General features: G+C 42.6%; 1 protein-coding gene across 1 annotated transcript; it reads right to left on the reverse strand.

The window, feature by feature from the left end:
• Positions 1-293: 293 nt before the first annotated feature.
• LOC310794993 (uncharacterized protein) lies at positions 294-16,501 on the reverse strand (the record flags this gene model as incomplete). Its single annotated transcript, XM_083657016.1, has 11 exons — positions 294-1,319; positions 1,482-1,565; positions 1,786-2,055; positions 3,224-3,862; positions 5,768-6,025; positions 6,178-6,426; positions 6,559-6,813; positions 7,188-7,454; positions 8,864-9,319; positions 12,557-12,836; positions 16,486-16,501. 11 exons carry the CDS (start codon positions 16,499-16,501, stop codon positions 1,253-1,255), a joined length of 2,841 nt encoding a protein of 946 aa, XP_083513142.1. The 3' UTR covers positions 294-1,252.
• Between the last annotated feature and the right edge of the window lie 2,113 nt (positions 16,502-18,614).

Consider the following 18,614-nt stretch of genomic DNA (forward strand, 5'->3'; position numbering starts at 1 on the left):
CGAGAGCTCACCTTGACCCTTGACCTATGACCACCAAAATCTAATCAGATCATCCTTGAGTCTAAGTCGATGTTTGAGGCAAATTTGATGAAATTCGGGCTGAATCTTTCAGGAAGTGTAGAAAGCACCCCCTGCTGGTGGTTTTTAATTAGGTACAGTTAGTTTTTTTGTTTTGTTCTTTTATTTCTTTCTTAAACATGTTTAGCCATGCTGGCAACAGGTTGTTTTCCCACATAAGGATTGCATTGACATCATAGGTTTAGTAAAAATAATGTTTATTATAGTTTCCCCTCAAAGGTACAATGTGTATGATTTCAGCAGAAAGTTAAAGACATTAAAAAAACATTGTAATGTAAAGTAAACAATAAACTGGATGTTATTAATAGTTAAACCAGCAATTAACTCTTTGAACACTCAATGGAAAATGACATCAAATGTACCACCTGGCATATAAAAACTCTACAGGTATGTGGCTAGGATAGATAGATAGATACGTTTTATTTCTGTGTCATGCACCATATTCATGGTGCCCAAGACACAAATCATTCAAGTTCAACAATACAAACAAATTAACAAGCAAGTTAAAAAAAGCTCAAACATAAACAAGACAAGACAGAGTGTATATTCAGATAAACAACTTCTCCATTCTCAGTTTCCAAGCTCTCCCAATAAACCTGGTCAAACTGAAGACTTCTCTCTGAATAGCCATTCCAACTTAGCATCATCTCCTGACCAAAAGAGTTCAGGTTTCTTATTTTGCATTAACTGAAATAAAGGCAATCTTGGTTCCTCATAAAGCAAACAATGAAACAAAAAATGAAATTCATCTTCCACAACACCTAATTCACGTACAGTACAAAGTCTCTCCTCCTCAGCAATAGAATTGAAGCTGCCCACCTCATATAGCCAGAGGGAGGGTACCCGTTCTCAACTAGGATTAAAATATATACTCTAAGACCTGAAGGAAATAAAATTCCATGATGTACTTATGTAAGATAAATGTTTACACTGCAACATTTCAATGAGAAAAAAAGTACAACATAATCACAGTGTTGGCAGCCACACATAGTTGTGTGTATTGCATTATGTAGTCATGAAGCTGCCATAAGTTTAGACTAAAACTTAAACGTTTTACAATTATAAAACTATTACTGTCTTTATTACTAATATTACTAATAATTATGACGTATTAGAGAATTTTGGCACATTTCTCCATTTCCTTTGCATGGACCACAGACTGCTGCTGATTGGTTCACCACATTTCAAAGTGTTTGTCTTTCAGAAAGGGGCTTCTGTCCACGATGGCGTTGCTGAAGACTCTGAGAAGAAAGCAGAACAGAGAGAGTAAATGTTACTTCATCAGCCAGAAGAATGCTGTGTAACAGTGTTTACTCTAAACTCACACATGATTTCTCTGCAGGTCTGATATTACAAAAGAGTTCCTATATGAAGCACACAGACAGGAGGGCATTGATGCTCACCGCACAGTGTGGATGGAGGTGTTGATGGAGACCAGCTGGAGTAAACTGTCAGTCAGAGCATCAGTGATCTTATTGTGACTCAGACTATAACAGCAATAACAGACAAAGAACAAAACAAGATATTATTAGATTATGATCAGATTATCTCACACACACACACACACTCACTCACACACACACACACACACACACACACACACACACACACACACACACACACACACACACACACACACACACACACACACACACACACACACACACACACACACACACGTATCTCCATTCTAGTGGACTGACTCACTCCAGGACTTGTGCTTTGTGCAGGTGTGGGATCAGCGTCTGTAGCAGCTGGTCAGTGAGTTGACAGTGACTGAGGTCCAGCTCTCTCAGTCCTTCAGAACGCTCCAGGATCAGAGCCACAGCTTCACAGGCCCTCTGGTCCAGTCTGCTCTCACTGAGGTCCAGCTCTCTATTCAGGGCTCCACAGAGGGACTCTGCTCGCCTCACCGTGTCCCGTTCACTGTCCACAGAGACCAGGGACAGCAGCTGGAGGAGGAGGGCTTTGCTGCAGCTGAAGGTGGAGAGACAGAGCAGAGAGCAGAACGTTACGATGCTCAAACAGGCAGCGACCTGGAATATAGCTGCTTTTCAACCTAATGGTACCGGCTCATCTTGGGTCACCTCACCTTTTTTTTGTTTTCTATGTCAGTGGTTCACAGCTTTTCTTGTCTTATGTACCCCTTGAGCTGTTCTGCCATGTCAATAGTACCCCCTCACTCATGTGTTCTTATGCTGCCTTTCCAGAGCACAAAGACGCAAGCAAGAAACATGGTGGACCACAACAAACCTTTTGTTTGTTTGGCAAATAGCAAGACAGCTTAACAACGAGCAGTGGGGTGTACCACCAAGCAAGATTACTGGCTTAGCGAGGTAACTTCAGGTTTAACCCTAGGTTTGCCGTACCACGATGCTAGTTCACTTCTTACTGAGATAGATCACCATAGCAACTTATGCTCTACGGCTAACCTGCTTTGTAGCAGGTTAAGTTCAGAGGATAAGATCAAAACCCATGAAAGACCCACCTGCTTACCAATCAGCTCTCTGGAAACAGCGAGTCACCATTCATATGGTCCCCATATGAAAAATACATTGCATTCAAAAGAAAAGAAAAAGAAAAAAATGGCTCCTGTTGAATTAATCGAGGACTGAAGCCTTGCACTTGTTGCAGGCTACATTTAAATTAAGCCCTACTTATCACTTTGGAATATGTTTTTATATATTAATTTTTGTGCTCTCAAGCAGGCTAGATACGTTTGACCCCGCCGATCGATTGCAGCTGAACGGTGAGTGGAGAAATATCACTAAACCGGCATAAAAAGGTGACATAAACGTCTCCAAAGCGCAGGGTGCCGTGTGCGCAACGGAGCTGAGGCTGACGTTGGGTTGGACATGGTCATACATGTCAGAATAGCCTACTACATCTAAGCAATTTAATATGGGATCGCCTGCACACAGATTATTCATATCTAGGCTACTTCTGCATTTTGCAGCTGCAACTGTGTTGCTTTTGGCCTGTATGATGTGATTGAACTTCATATTATTTCCAGCATCATTATATGAAATATGGAGATATGCGACTCTGCTGCCAATAGCCTATATGTGACCACAAAATAGGCTATTTTCTATAAATGAAATCTATGCCATGTTACATGCCATGTTGTGTTTCCTCTCTCTCTCACCTCAGGTGGACTCTGTGCAGGACAGGGAACAGCAGGTCCAGTCCACTGTCCTCCACCTCACAGTCTTGTAGGTTGAGCTGTGTGTCCTGGCTGCTGTGTAGCACAGTGGAGATGTTGAGCTGTGTGTCCTGGCTGCTGTGTAGCACAGTGGAGATGTTGAGCTGTGTGTCCTGGCTGCTGTGTAGCACAGTGGACATGTTGAGCTGTGTGTCCTGGCTGCTGTGTAGCACAGTGGAGATGTTGAGCTGTGTGTCCTGGCTGCTGTGTAGCACAGTGGAGATGTTGAGCTGTGTGTCCTGGCTGCTGTGTAGCACAGTGGAGATGTTGAGCTGTGTGTCCTGGCTGCTGTGTAGCACAGTGGAGATGTTGAGCTGTGTGTCCTGGCTGCTGTGTAGCACAGTGGAGATGTTGAGCTGTGTGTCCTGGCTGCTGTGTAGCACAGTGGAGATGGCCCTGCAGTCTCCAGTGGTCAGATGCAGAGTAGCCTCCACTCGCTCCTGCTCTGACAGCTCCACACAGGAGGAGCAGGACAGATCCAGCCTGTGCTGCAGAGCTCTGAGCAGATCTGCTGCTGCCCCCTGCTGGTGCTGAGAGGCAGTGCAGCAGTAGAGGAACCTCAGCAGCAGATTCCTGTCTAACCTGGTATGAGAAATGATGCAGATTGCAGTCAGAAATATGATAAATGTTATGTCAGTCAACAATCAATAAAGTCTGCAGGTAAACAACTAAACAAGGCAAAGAGACACCATAATGATGTATTCAATCTATATTTATGTTTCAAGCCTGCAGAGTCAGCCATTCCATTATTCTACATATTTGGGTTTAGGAATTGTTGAGTAATGTTGTGTACTAGGTCAAAGTACTGGATCATGTCAGGTGACTATAGTTCTGTTTAAAGCCCCAATAAGCATTTTCACCAATAATAATATAGTCATTGGAGATGGTACAGTGACTTATAACAGAGAGAATGTCACCTCTATTGGTCACACACTGCCCTCCAAAGGCCTCTCCTGGGACTAAGCTATTTCATCCGTGCGTCCCGGTGGCAGCCTGGAGGCACATACTGCGCATGTACAGTGGAAGCATTGTGTTCAATAAAACAAGGAAGTAACTCAGTGCGGATTTGCTACGAAAATGAGGTTTCACGTAACTATGGATTATTATTTCATCACGTGGTGAGTACCTGATGTCACAACATGTACATAGAGCTTTCTGCCGCTGTGTTTTCTTGACTTTGAATGGCGATATCGATACCGATACTGTTGTACCCAGAGGGTGCAGTTTCCCCAATAGCAAAACTTGGAAAAGTTGCTGAATGGTGCTTTAATATTGACAGCTGATGTGTCAGGTGACTGTAGTTCAGTTTCATATTGACAGCTGATGTGTCAGGTGACTGTAGTTCAGTTTCATATTGACAGCTGATGTGTCAGGTGACTGTAGTTCTGTTTCATATTGACAGCTGATGTGTCAGGTGACTGTAGTTCTGTTTCATATTGACAGCTGATGTGTCAGGTGACTGTAGTTATGTTTCATATTGACAGCTGATGTGTCAGGTGACTGTAGTTCTGTTTCATATTGACAGCTGATGTGTCAGGTGACTGTAGTTCTGTTTCATATTGACAGCTGATGTGTCAGGTGACTGTAGTTCTGTTTCATATTGACAGCTGGTGTGTCAGGTGACTGTAGTTCTGTTTCATATTGACAGCTGGTGTGTCAGGTGACTGTAGTTCTGTTTCATATTGACAGCTGATGTGTCAGGTGACTGTAGTTCTGTTTCATATTGACAGCTGATGTGAAGGCAGGCGGTTCTGGGAGAAGCTACTGTTGATCACTCTGGAGATGATAAACATCTGTGATGGGAGGTGTCCACCTGATAACTCTGGTGACACACAGGTATAGGTGGTTTCTACCTAAATAGCACCATGGGTCATCCAGATCAGTCTCACAGGAAATTGTGTAATAGCAACGTTTGTCCACAGAGCAAAATGTTGTAGTTCACAGTAACAGCTCTGAAATTGTTAGATGTTAAAAAAAAAAAAAGCCTGTTCTTTTCACATGTATATTGAAATAAGCCAAGGTGCACCACGCAGGATGTCGTGGGTGGAGAAAAAAAACTATGTTCTTTCACACCGGGGAGCCGTGTTCGATCCCAGCGTGTCCAAAGTGCAAGTAACCGTAAGTCATATTTAACGTTTTTGTTATTTACAGTAGGCCGAACTGAAACCATAATCCTGCCTTTAAACAAAGGGATTTACTTTGAAATGCAAACATTTTATTCCAGAATAAAAACCATGCCATGTAACCATTTTACAGCCGTTATTGTGAAACTAAAAAATAATAATAAAAAATAAAAAATATCTAATCAATTTAGAGAAGTTATTGTGAAAAAACTGCAACATTTTGCACTGTGGAGCCACCTACAGAATTTGCTGTGAAACTGCCTTGGGTCATATTATATCCTGTGTATTGGTAGTGATCCTTTCAAAATTATTATAATTCATACAGTAGTGGCACTCTATTGCTAAAGGAGTATTAACATCTGACCTGAGATGAGAGACTTTCTCCAGTGTGAACAGGATGGACTCTACCCCCCCTGGTGGTAAGAAGGTCCAGAGCAGTTTGAGTTGGACTCCATCACTGTGTTGGAGGGTGAAGAGCAGAGCAACACAGTCCACTGTGTCCAGCTGTCTGCAGGTCAGGTTGACCACATGATCTAATGACCTCAGTAAACTGGGTACACAGTGACTGGTGTGTGTTTTATAGATCTCTCTGATGGCAGACAACACCAAGCTGGGACTCGGCCTGAAAGAATATTTAGAATAACATGCTGGATATTAACATTACAATTACAAGGGCTTACTGATGATGATAATCATAACAATAATTACAAAAATATATTAAATTAGAACAAATGTATTTATCTATCTAGTGAAAAGTAAATAAAGTTATCTCACCTTTTCAATAGAATCCTGTCCAGAAAGGGAAGAAGATCCTTGATTCTCTTCTCTGAGATCCTGTTCCTCCTCAAGTCAACAGTGATGGTCTGAGTTGACGGCTGCTGCAGCAGATAGTGAAGGACTTCCCAGTCCAGAGAGCAGGAGGTCAGGTCTCCATCAACCTTCCTCAAGAAAGACTGAGTCAGGTCCTTGTCCTGAATCTCATGTATGAAGACAAGGAGCTGCTGAAAGTTCTGTGCACACAGTCTGAGGAAGTCACAGATCAGAGGACAAATACAAATTAATGACATATTTAGTGAAAATAATATGGAGGATTTATATGGTACAGTATATGATTTAGTGCATGTTTTAATGAATCAGCAAAGCAAAGAGATTTACTTGATGGTAAGAGGATCATGGTGAAGTAGCAATGTCATGAGAAAGTGGGTGTGGACGGAGAACTCAGTCAGGTCCAAACATCTGACTGTCCAGTATCTCAGTAGAGACGCCACACTACTGACAACCCTCAACAATACTCTGTCTGAGAGCTGGCTCCTCTTCAGGACAAGGGACAGCTCTTCAATGACCACTGGACAGACCACTCTCTGTGTTCTTACCACTCGAAACAGTAGCAATGCCATGTCTACAGACAGTCTGCAAATCAAAGAGGGGGAGAGAGTGAATGTGTGAGAGAGAGAGAGAGTGAGTGAGTGAGTTAGTGAGAGAGACAGACAGAGAGAGAGAGTGTGTGTGTGTATGAGAGAGAGAGAGAGAGTGTGTGTGTGTGTATGAGAGAGAGAGAGAGTGAGTGAGTGAGTGAGTGAGTGAGAGTGTGTGTGTGTGTATGAGAGAGAGAGAGAGAGAGTGTGTGTGTGTGTGTATGAGAGAGAGAGAGAGTGAGTGAGTGAGTGAGAGTGAGTGAGTGAGTGAGTGAGAGAGAGAATCCTGGAATGATACACCTCTAATAGGTATCATTTTGACACTGGACAGACATTGTTAGGAGTAATAATAACATAAATGCAGCATACCTGAGACTGTGTATTTTTGATGTGTGTCTAAAAATCAGTGAGGCTCCTTTGAGAGAGATCTTGCTGGGTGTGAAGATGACATCCACACTGGAGCCACATAGTCGCAGAACTCTCCCCACAGACAGACAGGTTTTCCTGGGTAACTCTCCTGTTAACACCAGGGTGGAACCCAGGAGCTGGAGGAGAGAGGCCAACTGCTGGGTCTCTTCTCTGGATCTCACACAGATGGTTTTACACACATCCTGGAAGAACCCTGGATCATCACAGCTACAACAAGACATTATGGAATGAAATGTCATGTGAGCAGTGTTATAGTTAGACTCCATTAGAGGAATACTTGACACAATAGTTGATGTATTGCAAACCACTGTGTGGGAATATGGATCAAAAGTTACAATTGAGAGCAAAAAAGCATTACAGACGCAGCCATCTCTTAAAAGGTAGGGAGAAATCAGTAAAGAGAAAGTAATAAGTAATAAATGATTATGGGTTGTTTTTGACATATTTTTGTGGTAGGTCCTGGTGTCAAAAAGCTCTTAAAATCTACTATAGACAATAAATAAGTGAACACATGACAGCAGAGGATCAGCATTAAGTATAAATACAATGCATCAATCTGGAATAAAATATCCTCATACTGTCTAGTGAGATCCCCCCCCCCCAAGAGGGAGTGTGAGAGGTATTACATTTTCTGTGTGTGTGTGAAATGTTTATTGAAAATAAATGGCAGATGAAATCCCTTGGTTCATATGCCTAAGCCAGAAGTGGGCATGACTTTGGCTCTCTATTAGGACGTGTGTGAGTTAAGTTAAGTTAAGTTATCCTTTATTTATCTTCATGGGGAAATTCATCCTCTACTAGGAACCTTCCTAGAACTAGGAGCAGTGGGCAGCTGCAGTGCAGCGCCAGGGGACCAAGTCCTGTTCTTTGGCCATTGCCTTGTTCAGGGGCACTGACAGGAGTATTAACCCTTAACATACATGTCTTTGATGCGTGTGTGTGTGTGTGTGTGTGTGTGTGTGTGTGTGTGTGTGTGTGTGTGTGTGTGTATGTGTGTGTGTGTGTGTGTATGCGTGTGTGTGTGTGTGTGTGTGTGTGTGTGTGTGTGTGTGTGTGTGTATGTGTGTGTGTGTGTGTGTGTGTGTGTGTGTGTGTGTATGTGTGTGTGTGTGTGTGTGTATGTGTGTATGCGTGTGTGTGTGTGTGTGTGTGTGTGTGCGTGTGTGTGTGTGTGTGTGTGTATGTGTGTGTGTGTATGTGGAATTCTGATGACCCTTTCATTCTAATGAGAGTTCCTCACCCAGCAGCACATAGTCTAGCATAAACACTGCAGGAACAAAGTCATGACGTGCTACAATCTTTTCTTCTTATTTAGTGTTTATTAGGAATATGTTTTGCAAACCAGCATAAAGTAACTGTACTTACTGTACGAGTGACATCTAGAGGTGAAATTTGTGATTTTTCTTTCTTTCTTTAATTCAGTATACCGGTTCTGTGTTGGGTGGAATATCAAACCGGTTTGATTTGATTATTTGTTTATTTTACACTGGCCCAACTCTAATTGTGTGTTTCACACAGTCACACATGACCCTGATGTATGGGGAATATGGAGTAAGGGGGTAAGCCCTTGTTTATATGTAGACTGAAATCATGTGAATGAATTATAATCCATTTACCTGAGCTGTGAGATGTGAGGCAGACACTCTAGGAAACTCCACACTTCACTCTCTTCATCTGACCAGCCTTTCAGCTTCACTGGTTTCTTTTCTGATTGGAGTTTCAGCACTTCCAGGAGGAGGGAGGTCTCTCTCTCTGAGAGGTTGATGGTCCAGACTGCAGGAGCTGACTGGTAAACTGACTGTAATGCTGGAAGGACACTCCTGCCTGTTTGAGTCTCATAGTCCTTCACATGGGAGTACAGGTCCAGGAGGAAATCACACTGATACTCCTTTTTATCATTATCATCATCATCATCATCATCATCATCGAAAGGGAATGTGTTGTAACTGCATACTGATGATAACAGCTCCAGTATCTTCTCTCCTGTCTGTTGTTCCCTCTCTGCTGCTCCACAGAAGAGGTTCCCCAAGAACTCAACTTCTTTTGAGTGTTCGTCCCTCCAACAATAGAAACTGGAATAGTGAGAATAAATGATTATGTCATGATTTGATTTCTGCATCATATAGAGAACAAAACAACATGGACAGACACTGTATCTCTTAAACAGTCTGGAGAAATCAGTCAAGAGAAAGTAATGAATATTAATCAGCATTAAGTATAAATACAATGCATCAATCAAGAATACATATCCTCGTACTGTCTAGTGAGATTGTCTCGCCCCGCCCAGAAGGAGGGTGAGCCATAGGTATTACATTTTCCATGTGAGTGAGTGTGTGTGTGTGTGTGTGTGTGTGTGTGTGTGTGTGTGTGTGTGTGTGTGTGTGTGTGTGTGTGTGTGTGTGAGTATGAGCAGGAAACTGAGTCTGGTGGTTAGATTATAATGTAGTTTAGTCATCACAAGCTGCCAACATGGATTTCTCAGCAACCGAGCAAACAGATTTCAAAATGGAGTTCACTGTTGACATCAGTGTGACTTGTACATGCTACTGTAACAAGCTAGTGTTTTCACTCACACAAACACTGTTTTTACAGAGAGTTGTGTGGAGTGAAGACACAACTAGTGCAGCTGGGATCCAGCTATATTTGCTGGGAACTTCAGTAGTGGTGGATGGAGGAAGATGCACACGTCAGCACACGGTGTGTTTGTTTACTAGATTAGAATGTTCATGTGTTGTTTGGGCTGATGAGACATATCAGAGTAGTGTCAAAGAAAAGGAAAACTGCACCAATATGGCAACATTTTGGATCCTAAGCCGGCCAAACAGGTGAGCTGAAAAACACGATAGAGACAGTCCGCATGTCTGGGAACGCCCACAAAATGTTAAACAGCTGGCGCGTGAGTGGGGTAAAACCGCCCATATATCTCATGGGCTGACTCACCAAAAGAAGGTGCTGCGGCTCTAAACTACAGGTTTGGGGGTTCTAGAGCAGAACACAAGACGTCTGCTCAGATGTGCGTTTACTGCGGTGGTTAAATCCCCGATCGTGTCTGCCTGGGATCACACACATATATATATATATACACTGTATATACTGTATATATACTGTATATATATATATATATATATATATATATATATATATATATATATAAAAGCAAAAAAGTTCTCCAGCGCACACCAGGGTAGGAAAATAGACACTTTATTAACTTATAGGCTACATTAAAAACAAGAAACAAGGCGAACAACGCGTTTCACAAAGAGCTTCATCAGGTTCGCTATAGGGTCTGAGACTGCCACCAGGTATGCATTTAAGTCATCAGTTGCTGATTGGCTGATTGGCAGGTGTCAATCACCCAATGAGGTGCCCACAAGAATACAAAATGGAGTCACCACAAAATTCAATAATAGAAAAAGGGGGTAATTTTCAGGTAAAGATACAAGATACAATATATATTCACAAAATGCATATTAAATGGTTCACAGAATTAACACAGTAGTATACCACAAACGTTACACGTCGAGTCACCACACTTGTCCTGTCTCAACAAGGGAGGGGAGGGAAACAAGGGGCTGTGCCAGGGAGGGTTCAGTGGCTCAACTTAGCCTACAGTACATATGAGGCTTAAACGTATATGTAACAAAGACAGAGATTTTGATGCAAAAGCCATAGAAATGAAGGAAAGATTTGTCCAATGTCACCTCATTGGGTGATTGACACCTGCTAATCAGCCAATCAGCAACTGATGACTTAAATGCATACCTGGTGGCAGTCTCAGACCCTATAGCGAACCTGATGAAGCACTTTGTGAAACGCGTTGTTCGCCTTGTTTCTTGTTTTTAATGTAGCCTATAAGTTAATAAAGTGTCTATTTTCCTACCCTGGTGTGCGCTGGAGAACTTTTTTACTTTTGTGATTCACCCTGCACCAGCCAGCACCCAGGAGCAGAGCACTGCTGTGCACAGGGCTTTTCTCAGCTGTATATATATATATATATATATATATATATATATATATATATATATATATATATATATATATATATATATACAGTATATATACAGTATATATATATATATATATATATATATATATATATATATATATATATACAGTATATATACAGTATATATATATATATATATATACTGTATATAGCGTTGTTCTGCTGTATGGTGGTTGAGGCATGGTTTGTGGTTCCTGCTCCTTCCCTGTGGGAAGATGTGCTGGCTGGGTCAGACCTCAGTAAGCATCACAGCCTCCAGTCTGCTGCTCTGTCTCCACCCTGTATGTTCTGTAGCACTTTGACCACCTCAGCATCACCTTCACCTTACTAGTTAGTTTTCTTTTCTTTTTGTTTCATTATATTCTTAGGCTGGTTAAACGTGTGTGTGTGTGTGTGTGTGTGTGTGTGTGTGTGTGTGTGTGTGTGTGTGTGTGTGTGTGTGTGTGGTCGGTCTAGCCACATATTCTGTATAGGCCTATCAGATCTACTTCTTAAACGCGGTATTAATGACATCTATTTGCAGGCACTTGGGCAGCGTGCGGCAGACTTTGGTGATGGTACTCTTCCTCATTTGCTAAAGCACTGGTGATTTGATCTGATTTGTAGTCCTTTCTTTGCTGTTCATATTTTTCTGGTCAGGGGCACTGACAGGAGTATTAACCCTTACCATACATGTGTGTGTGTGTGTGTGTGTGTGTGTGTGTGTGTGTGTGTGTGTGTGTGTGTGTGTGTGTGTTTAGTTTAGTTTATTAAAGGATCCCCATTAGAAGGACATGACTGCACCTCTAATCTTCCTGGGGTCCTGTGTGTGTGTGTGTGTGTGTGTGTGTGTGTGTGTGTGTGTGTGTGTGTGTGTGTGTGTGTGTGTGTGTGTGTGTATGTGTGTGGAATTGTGATGACCCTTTCATTCTAATGAGAGTTCCTCACCCAGCAGCACATAGTCTAGCATAAACACTGCAGGAACAAAGTCATGACGTGCTACAATCTTTTCTTCTTATTTAGTGTTTATTAGGAATATGTTTTGCAAACCAGCATAAAGTAACTGTACTTACTGTACGAGTGACATCTAGAGGTCAAATTTGTGATTTTTCTTTCTTTCTTTAATTCAGTATACCGGTTCTGTGTTGGGCGGAATATCAAACTGGTTTGATTTGATTATTTGTTTATTTTACACCGGCCCAACTCTAATTGTGTGTTTCACACAGTCACACATGACCCTGATGTATGGAGAATATGGAGTAAGGGGGTAAGACCTTGTTTATATGTAGACTGAAATCATGTGAATGAATTATAATCCATTTACCTGAGCTCTGAGATGTGAGGCAGACACTGTAGGAAACTCCACACTTCACTCTTTTTATCTGAACAGCCTGTCAGCTCCACTGGTTTCTTTTCTGATTGGAGTTTCAGCACTTCCAGGAGGAGGGAGGCCTTTCTCTCTGAGAGGTTGATGATCCAGACTGCAGGAGCTGCTGACTGGTAAACTGACTGTAATGCTGGAAGGACACTCCTGCCTGTTTGAGTCTCATAGTCCTTCACATGGGAGCACAGGTCCAGGAGGAAATCACACTGATACTCATCATCTATTGAGTGATAGAGAGGGAATGTGTTGTAACTGCACACTGATGATAACAGCTTCAGTATCTTCTCTCCTGTCTGTTGTTCCCTCTCTGCTGCTCCACAGAAGAGATTCCCCAAGAACTTGACTTGTTCTGAGCGGTTACAGCTCCAATAGAAACTGTAACAGTGAGAATAAATGATTATGTCATGATTTGATTTCTGCATCATATAGAGAACAAAACAACATGGACAGACACTGTATCTCTTAAAAGGGAGAAAACAGTAAAGAGAAAGTAATAAGTAATAAATGTTTATGGGTTGTTTTTGACATATTTTTGTGGTAGGTCCTGGTGTCAAAAAGCTCTTAAAATCTACTATAGACAATAAATATGTGAACACATGACAGCAGAGGATCAGCATTAAGTATAAATACAATGCATCAATCTGGAATAAAATATCCTCATACTGTCTAGTGAGATAACCCCCCCCAAGAGGGAGGGTGAGAGGTAATACATTTTCTGTGTGTGTGTGTGTGTGTGTGTGTGTGTGTGTGTGTGTGTGTGTGTGTGTGTGTGTGTGTGTATAAAATGTTTATGGAAAATAAATGGCAGATGAAATCCCTTGGTTCATATGCCTAAGCCAGAAGTGGGCATGACTTTGGCTCTCTATTAGGACGTGTGTGAGTTAAGTTAAGTTAAGTTATCCTTTATTTATCCTCATGGGGAAATTCATCCTCTACTACGAACCTTCCTAGAACTAGGAGCAGTGGGCAGCTGCAGTGCAGCGCCCGGGGACCAACTCCTGTTCTTTGGCCATTGCCTTGGTCAGGGGCACTGACAGGAGTATTAACCCTTAACATACATGTCTTTGATGTGTGTGTGTGCGTGTGTGTGTGTGTGTGTGTGTGTGTGTGTGTGTGTGTGTATGTGTGTGTGTGTGTGTGTGTGTGTGCGTGTGTGTATGTGTGTGTGTGTGTGTGTGTGTGTGTGTGTGTGTATGCGTGTGTGTGTGTGTATGTGTGTGTGTGTGTGTGTGTGTGTGTGTGTGTATGTGTGTATGCGTGTGTGTGTGTGTGTGTGTGTGTGTGTGTATGTGTGTATGCGTGTGTGTGTGTGTTTGTGTGTGTGTCTGTGTGTGTGTGTGTGTGTGTGTGTGTGTGTGTATGTGGAATTCTGACGGCCCTTTCATTCTAATGAGAGTTCCTCACCCAGCAGCACATAGCCTAGCATAAACACTGCAGGAACAAAGTCATGACGTGCTACAATCTCTTGTTCTTATTTAGTGTTTATTAGGAATATTGGTGTTTTGCAAATCAGCATAAAGTAACTGTACTTGATCCACTCAGAAGCGGCTGCTGAGTGACACCTAGTGGTCAGATTTGTGATTTTTTCCCTTGCATCCTTTAATTCAGTATACCGGTTGGGTGTTGGGCGGAATATCAAACAGTTTTTTTTACACAGACCCAATTATAACTGTGTTTCACACAGTTACACACATGGAGAATATGGAGTAAGCCCTTGTTTATATGTAGCCTGAAATCATGTGAATGAATTATAATCATCAAACATTTACCTGAGCTGTGAGATGTGAGGCAGACACTGTAGGAAACTGCACACTTCACTCTCTTCATCTAACCAGCATGTCAGCTTCACTGGTTTCTTTTCTGATTGGAGTTTCAGCACTTCCAGGAGGAGGGAGGTCTTTCTCTTTGAGAGGTTGATGATCCAGACTGCAGGAGCTGACTGGTAAACTGACTGTAATGCTGGAAGGACACTCCTGCCTGTTTGAGTCTCATAGTCCTTCACATGGGAGTACAGGTCCAGCAGGAAATCCCATTTTTGATGCCAACATGTAGAGAGTGAAAACACCTTGTCTATGGTACTTTGTATGGTTGTCCTCTCATGGAGCGCTGCTCGCAGACACAGATTCATTAGAAATGTTTCCTTCTTTCTCTCCTCTACAACAGTGAATCTGCAGAGGGTTCAAAACATAAAGGGAGAAACTTGAGAACCAAAAACTGTAATATAAAACATCACTGATATAGAAAACATCACATTAGGTTTTTACATTCCAAATTACATCTCAGTCTATAGTGCAGATGAAACATGTTAATATTAAAATACACTTTGACTGTATCTTACTGAGTCTGAGCTGAAAGGCAGACTCTTTAATGAGTAGGTCAACATGAAATATTGCTTCATGTAGATTTGTCACCATGTTTTAATCTACATGATATGTTTAAAGGCAGGTAAAATACTGTCTGTACGGTATACTTTAATCTCATCACCTGAGCTGTGAGATGTGAGGCAGACACTGTAGGAAACTCCACACTTCACTCTCTTCATCTGACCAGCCTGTCAGCATCACTGGTTTCTTTTCTGATTGGAGTTTCAGCACTTCCAGGAGGAGGGAGGTCTTTCTCTCTGAGAGGTTGATGGTCCAGACTGCAGGAGCTGACTGGTAAACTGACTGTAATGCTGGAAGGAGACTCCTGCCTGTTTGAGTCTCATAGTCCTTCACATGGGAGTACAGGTCCAGCAGGAAATCCCATTTGTGATGCCAACATGTAGAGAGTGAAAACACCTTGTCTATGGTACTTTGTATGGTTGTCCTCTCATGGAGCGCTGCTTGCAGACACAGATTCTTTAGAAATGTTTCCTTCTTTCTCTCCTCTACAAGTGATCCTGTCTGATTCTGAGGGACAGTGAATCTGCAGAGGTTTCAAAACATAAAGGGAGAACCTCAATAACCAAAAACTGTAATATAAAACATCACTGATATAGAAAATATCACATCAATGAGTTTTTACATTCCAAATTACATCCCAGTCTATAGTGCAGATGAAACATGTTAATATTAAAATCCACTTTGACTGTATCTTACTGAATCTGAGCTGAAAGGCAGACTCTTTAATGAGTAGGTCAACATGAAATATTGCTCTCCCAAATGAGCATGTTTTCTTTGAAGTATTGCTGAGCCCTACTCACTCCAAGCACCTTATCTCTAGATTTGTATGTCTGTTTGTCAACCGCAATACAGCCCCTACTGAGAGGATTAGAGAAGCGTGGCAGGGGGAACTTGGTATTGATGTATCTGATGTTATATGGGAAAGGAGTCTGTCTGTGGTGCAACTCTGCTCAGTTAATAGCAGACACCAGCTGATCCAATTTAAAGTTGCTCACCGTCTTCATTACTCAAAGTATAAATTACACAAGATCTTCCCTTCTGTCTCTCCACTGTGTGACAGGTGTCAGGTGTCAGAGGGCACACTGTCTCATGCCTTCTGGTTCTGCCCCTCACTAACGGCATTCTGGGCCAAAATATTTGACTGGTACTCTAAGGCCTACAAAGTAACCCTGCAGCCAGAGGCAGAACTCGCCATCTTTGGCTGCTCGGAGTCCTCTCTGAACTTCCCTACACCTGTGCAGCAATCTCTGACGCTGGGGACAACTGTTGCTAAAAGACTGATTTTAAAGGAATGGAAGTCCTCCTCTTCACCTTCTTTTCAGGTGTGGCTGATGGACATGATCTCTGTTATACAGATGGAGAGGCTGAGGTTCCTGAGAGCCAACTCGCTCAGAAGGTTCTCAAATATCTGGGACCCCTTCTTGGCTTACTTTGACGAAGTCAAGAATGACTAGTGACTGAGGTTACGGGTGATAGACTGCTTACCTGGATGCTTTTCCATGGACCCCTTTCATAGGACTCAATGAATAATATCTTGTATAAGCATATGGGCACATATAGGGCTGGTAGCACCATGCTACAATACTAATTGTCAAAGATGTGTTTTTTTTGTTTGTTTTTTGTCTGTTTTTGTTTTTTGTTTTCCTGTGTCTGAGCTTGTTTGTCTTGTTCGTTTATTGTTCTGTAAAAATGTGAAAATAAACTATTGAAAAAACATGAAATATTGCTTCATGTAGATTTGTCACCATGTTTTAATCTGCATGATATGTTTAAAGGCAGGTAAAATACTGTATGTACGGTATACTTTAATCTCATCACCTGAGCTGTGAGATGTGAGGCAGACACTGTAGGAAACTCCACACTTCACTCTCTTCATCTGACCAGCCTGTCAGCTCCACTGCTTTCTCCTCTGATTGGAGTTTCAGTGCTTCCAGGAGGAGGGAGGTCTTTCTCTCTGAGAGGTTGATGGTCCAGATTGCAGCTGACTGGTAAAGTGGCCTCAGTAATGGAATGGCACTTGTATATCGGTGACTCTTCATATGTTGATGTAAATCAAGGAGGAGGTTGTATCTCTCAGTGTAAACAGAGAACAATGAGAAGAGTCTATTCACCACATTGTGAAAGTTTTCTCTTTTGTAAAGTGCTGCTTTCAGGCATAAATCTAGAAGTAGCTTCTTTTCTTCCATCTCCAGTGTCCCAGGGTGTTGTTCCTGATCCTGTGAACCTGCAGTGGTGCAGGTGTTCCTGAAACTGACAACAGATGTCAACAGACAATTTTAACACTTTCTATCTACTCAGTGCATGAATTAAAGGTCCCGTATATCACATAAAGCAGGAGTCCTCTTCCCTCAGTAGTGATAAAGGGGTTGGATGGTCCATCTAAACTCTAACGTGAAAGTATCAAAACGCACAATCCACACAATATATATTAGAAAAGCCAGCATCTAAATGAGCCGTTTGGACTTCCGTAAATATCTTTTGTAAGACATAATAGACTAAGGGACCGTTCGTTATTTCGAGGATATTTCATCTGCGCATTGAAGTCTGAGCGTAATTGTGCTGCGCCAGCTCACCTGATCTGGCTGCTTTGATCGCTGTTACAGCCCCCGATTCACACGCTACAAGCCGAGAGTATGAACGTGTATATTGCTTCTTTGCTAAGACAGTGGATGACATCAGCTCTTCCTTCCATCCTCCAGGTACTATCAATAACACTCCCGACTCCAAACCTGCTTCTCTGCCCCCTGTCCCCGGGTTTGCTTCCTTCTCTCCGCTCTCTCCCGGTGAAGTGCTTAAACTTGTCAGGTCAAACCGAGCCACCTGCTGTCCCCTCCATCCTATCCCTTCCTCTCTCCTCCAAACCATCTCCCCTGACATAGTGTATCTCCCTTCCTCACTACCCTTATCAGTTCCTCTCTGTCCTCAGGTCTTGTTTCGGCTACTCTAAAGACTGCTAGAGTCAAGCCTCTGCTTAAGAAACCCTCCCTTGACCCTACTGCTATTCAGAACTACAGACCTGTCTCTCTTCTCTCATTCCTTTCCAAAACCCTCGAACGAGCAGCTTCCCATCAACTTTCTCTCTATCTCTTCCAGAACGACTTCCTGGAACCTCTGCAGTCCAGTTTCAAGGCTTCTCACTCCCCTTCTCACTTCATCCCTCTCCTCTGTCCTTGTCCTCCTTGACCTGTCTGCTTCTCTCGATACAGTCAACCACCTAATCCTTCTCTCCATTCTGTCTGACCTAACCGCTCATCTTGGTAAGATAGAGCTACTCTTCCTCCCAGGGAAAGACTGCCCTCTGACAGACCTCTCCATCTCCATTGACAACACTACTGTGCTTCCCTCTCAAACAGCTCAGAACCTTCGGGTGATCCTTGACAACTAGCTGTCCTGCTCTGCCTACATCACTGCGACAGCACGCTCCTGTAGGTTCTCCCTCTACAACATCCACAAAATCTGTCCGTTTCTCACATGGGAAGCGACACAACTCCTGGTCCAGTCACTTATCATCTCCCGCCTGGACTACTGCAACGTGCTTCTGGCTGGCCTACCTGCCACCGACATCCGACCGCTTCAGCTCATTCAGAACGCTGCAGCCCGTCTGGTATTCAACC

This window comes from Poromitra crassiceps (assembly GCF_964638095.1).
Source record: "Poromitra crassiceps genome assembly, chromosome: 20".
NCBI classification, from domain to species: Eukaryota; Metazoa; Chordata; class Actinopteri; order Beryciformes; family Melamphaidae; genus Poromitra; species Poromitra crassiceps.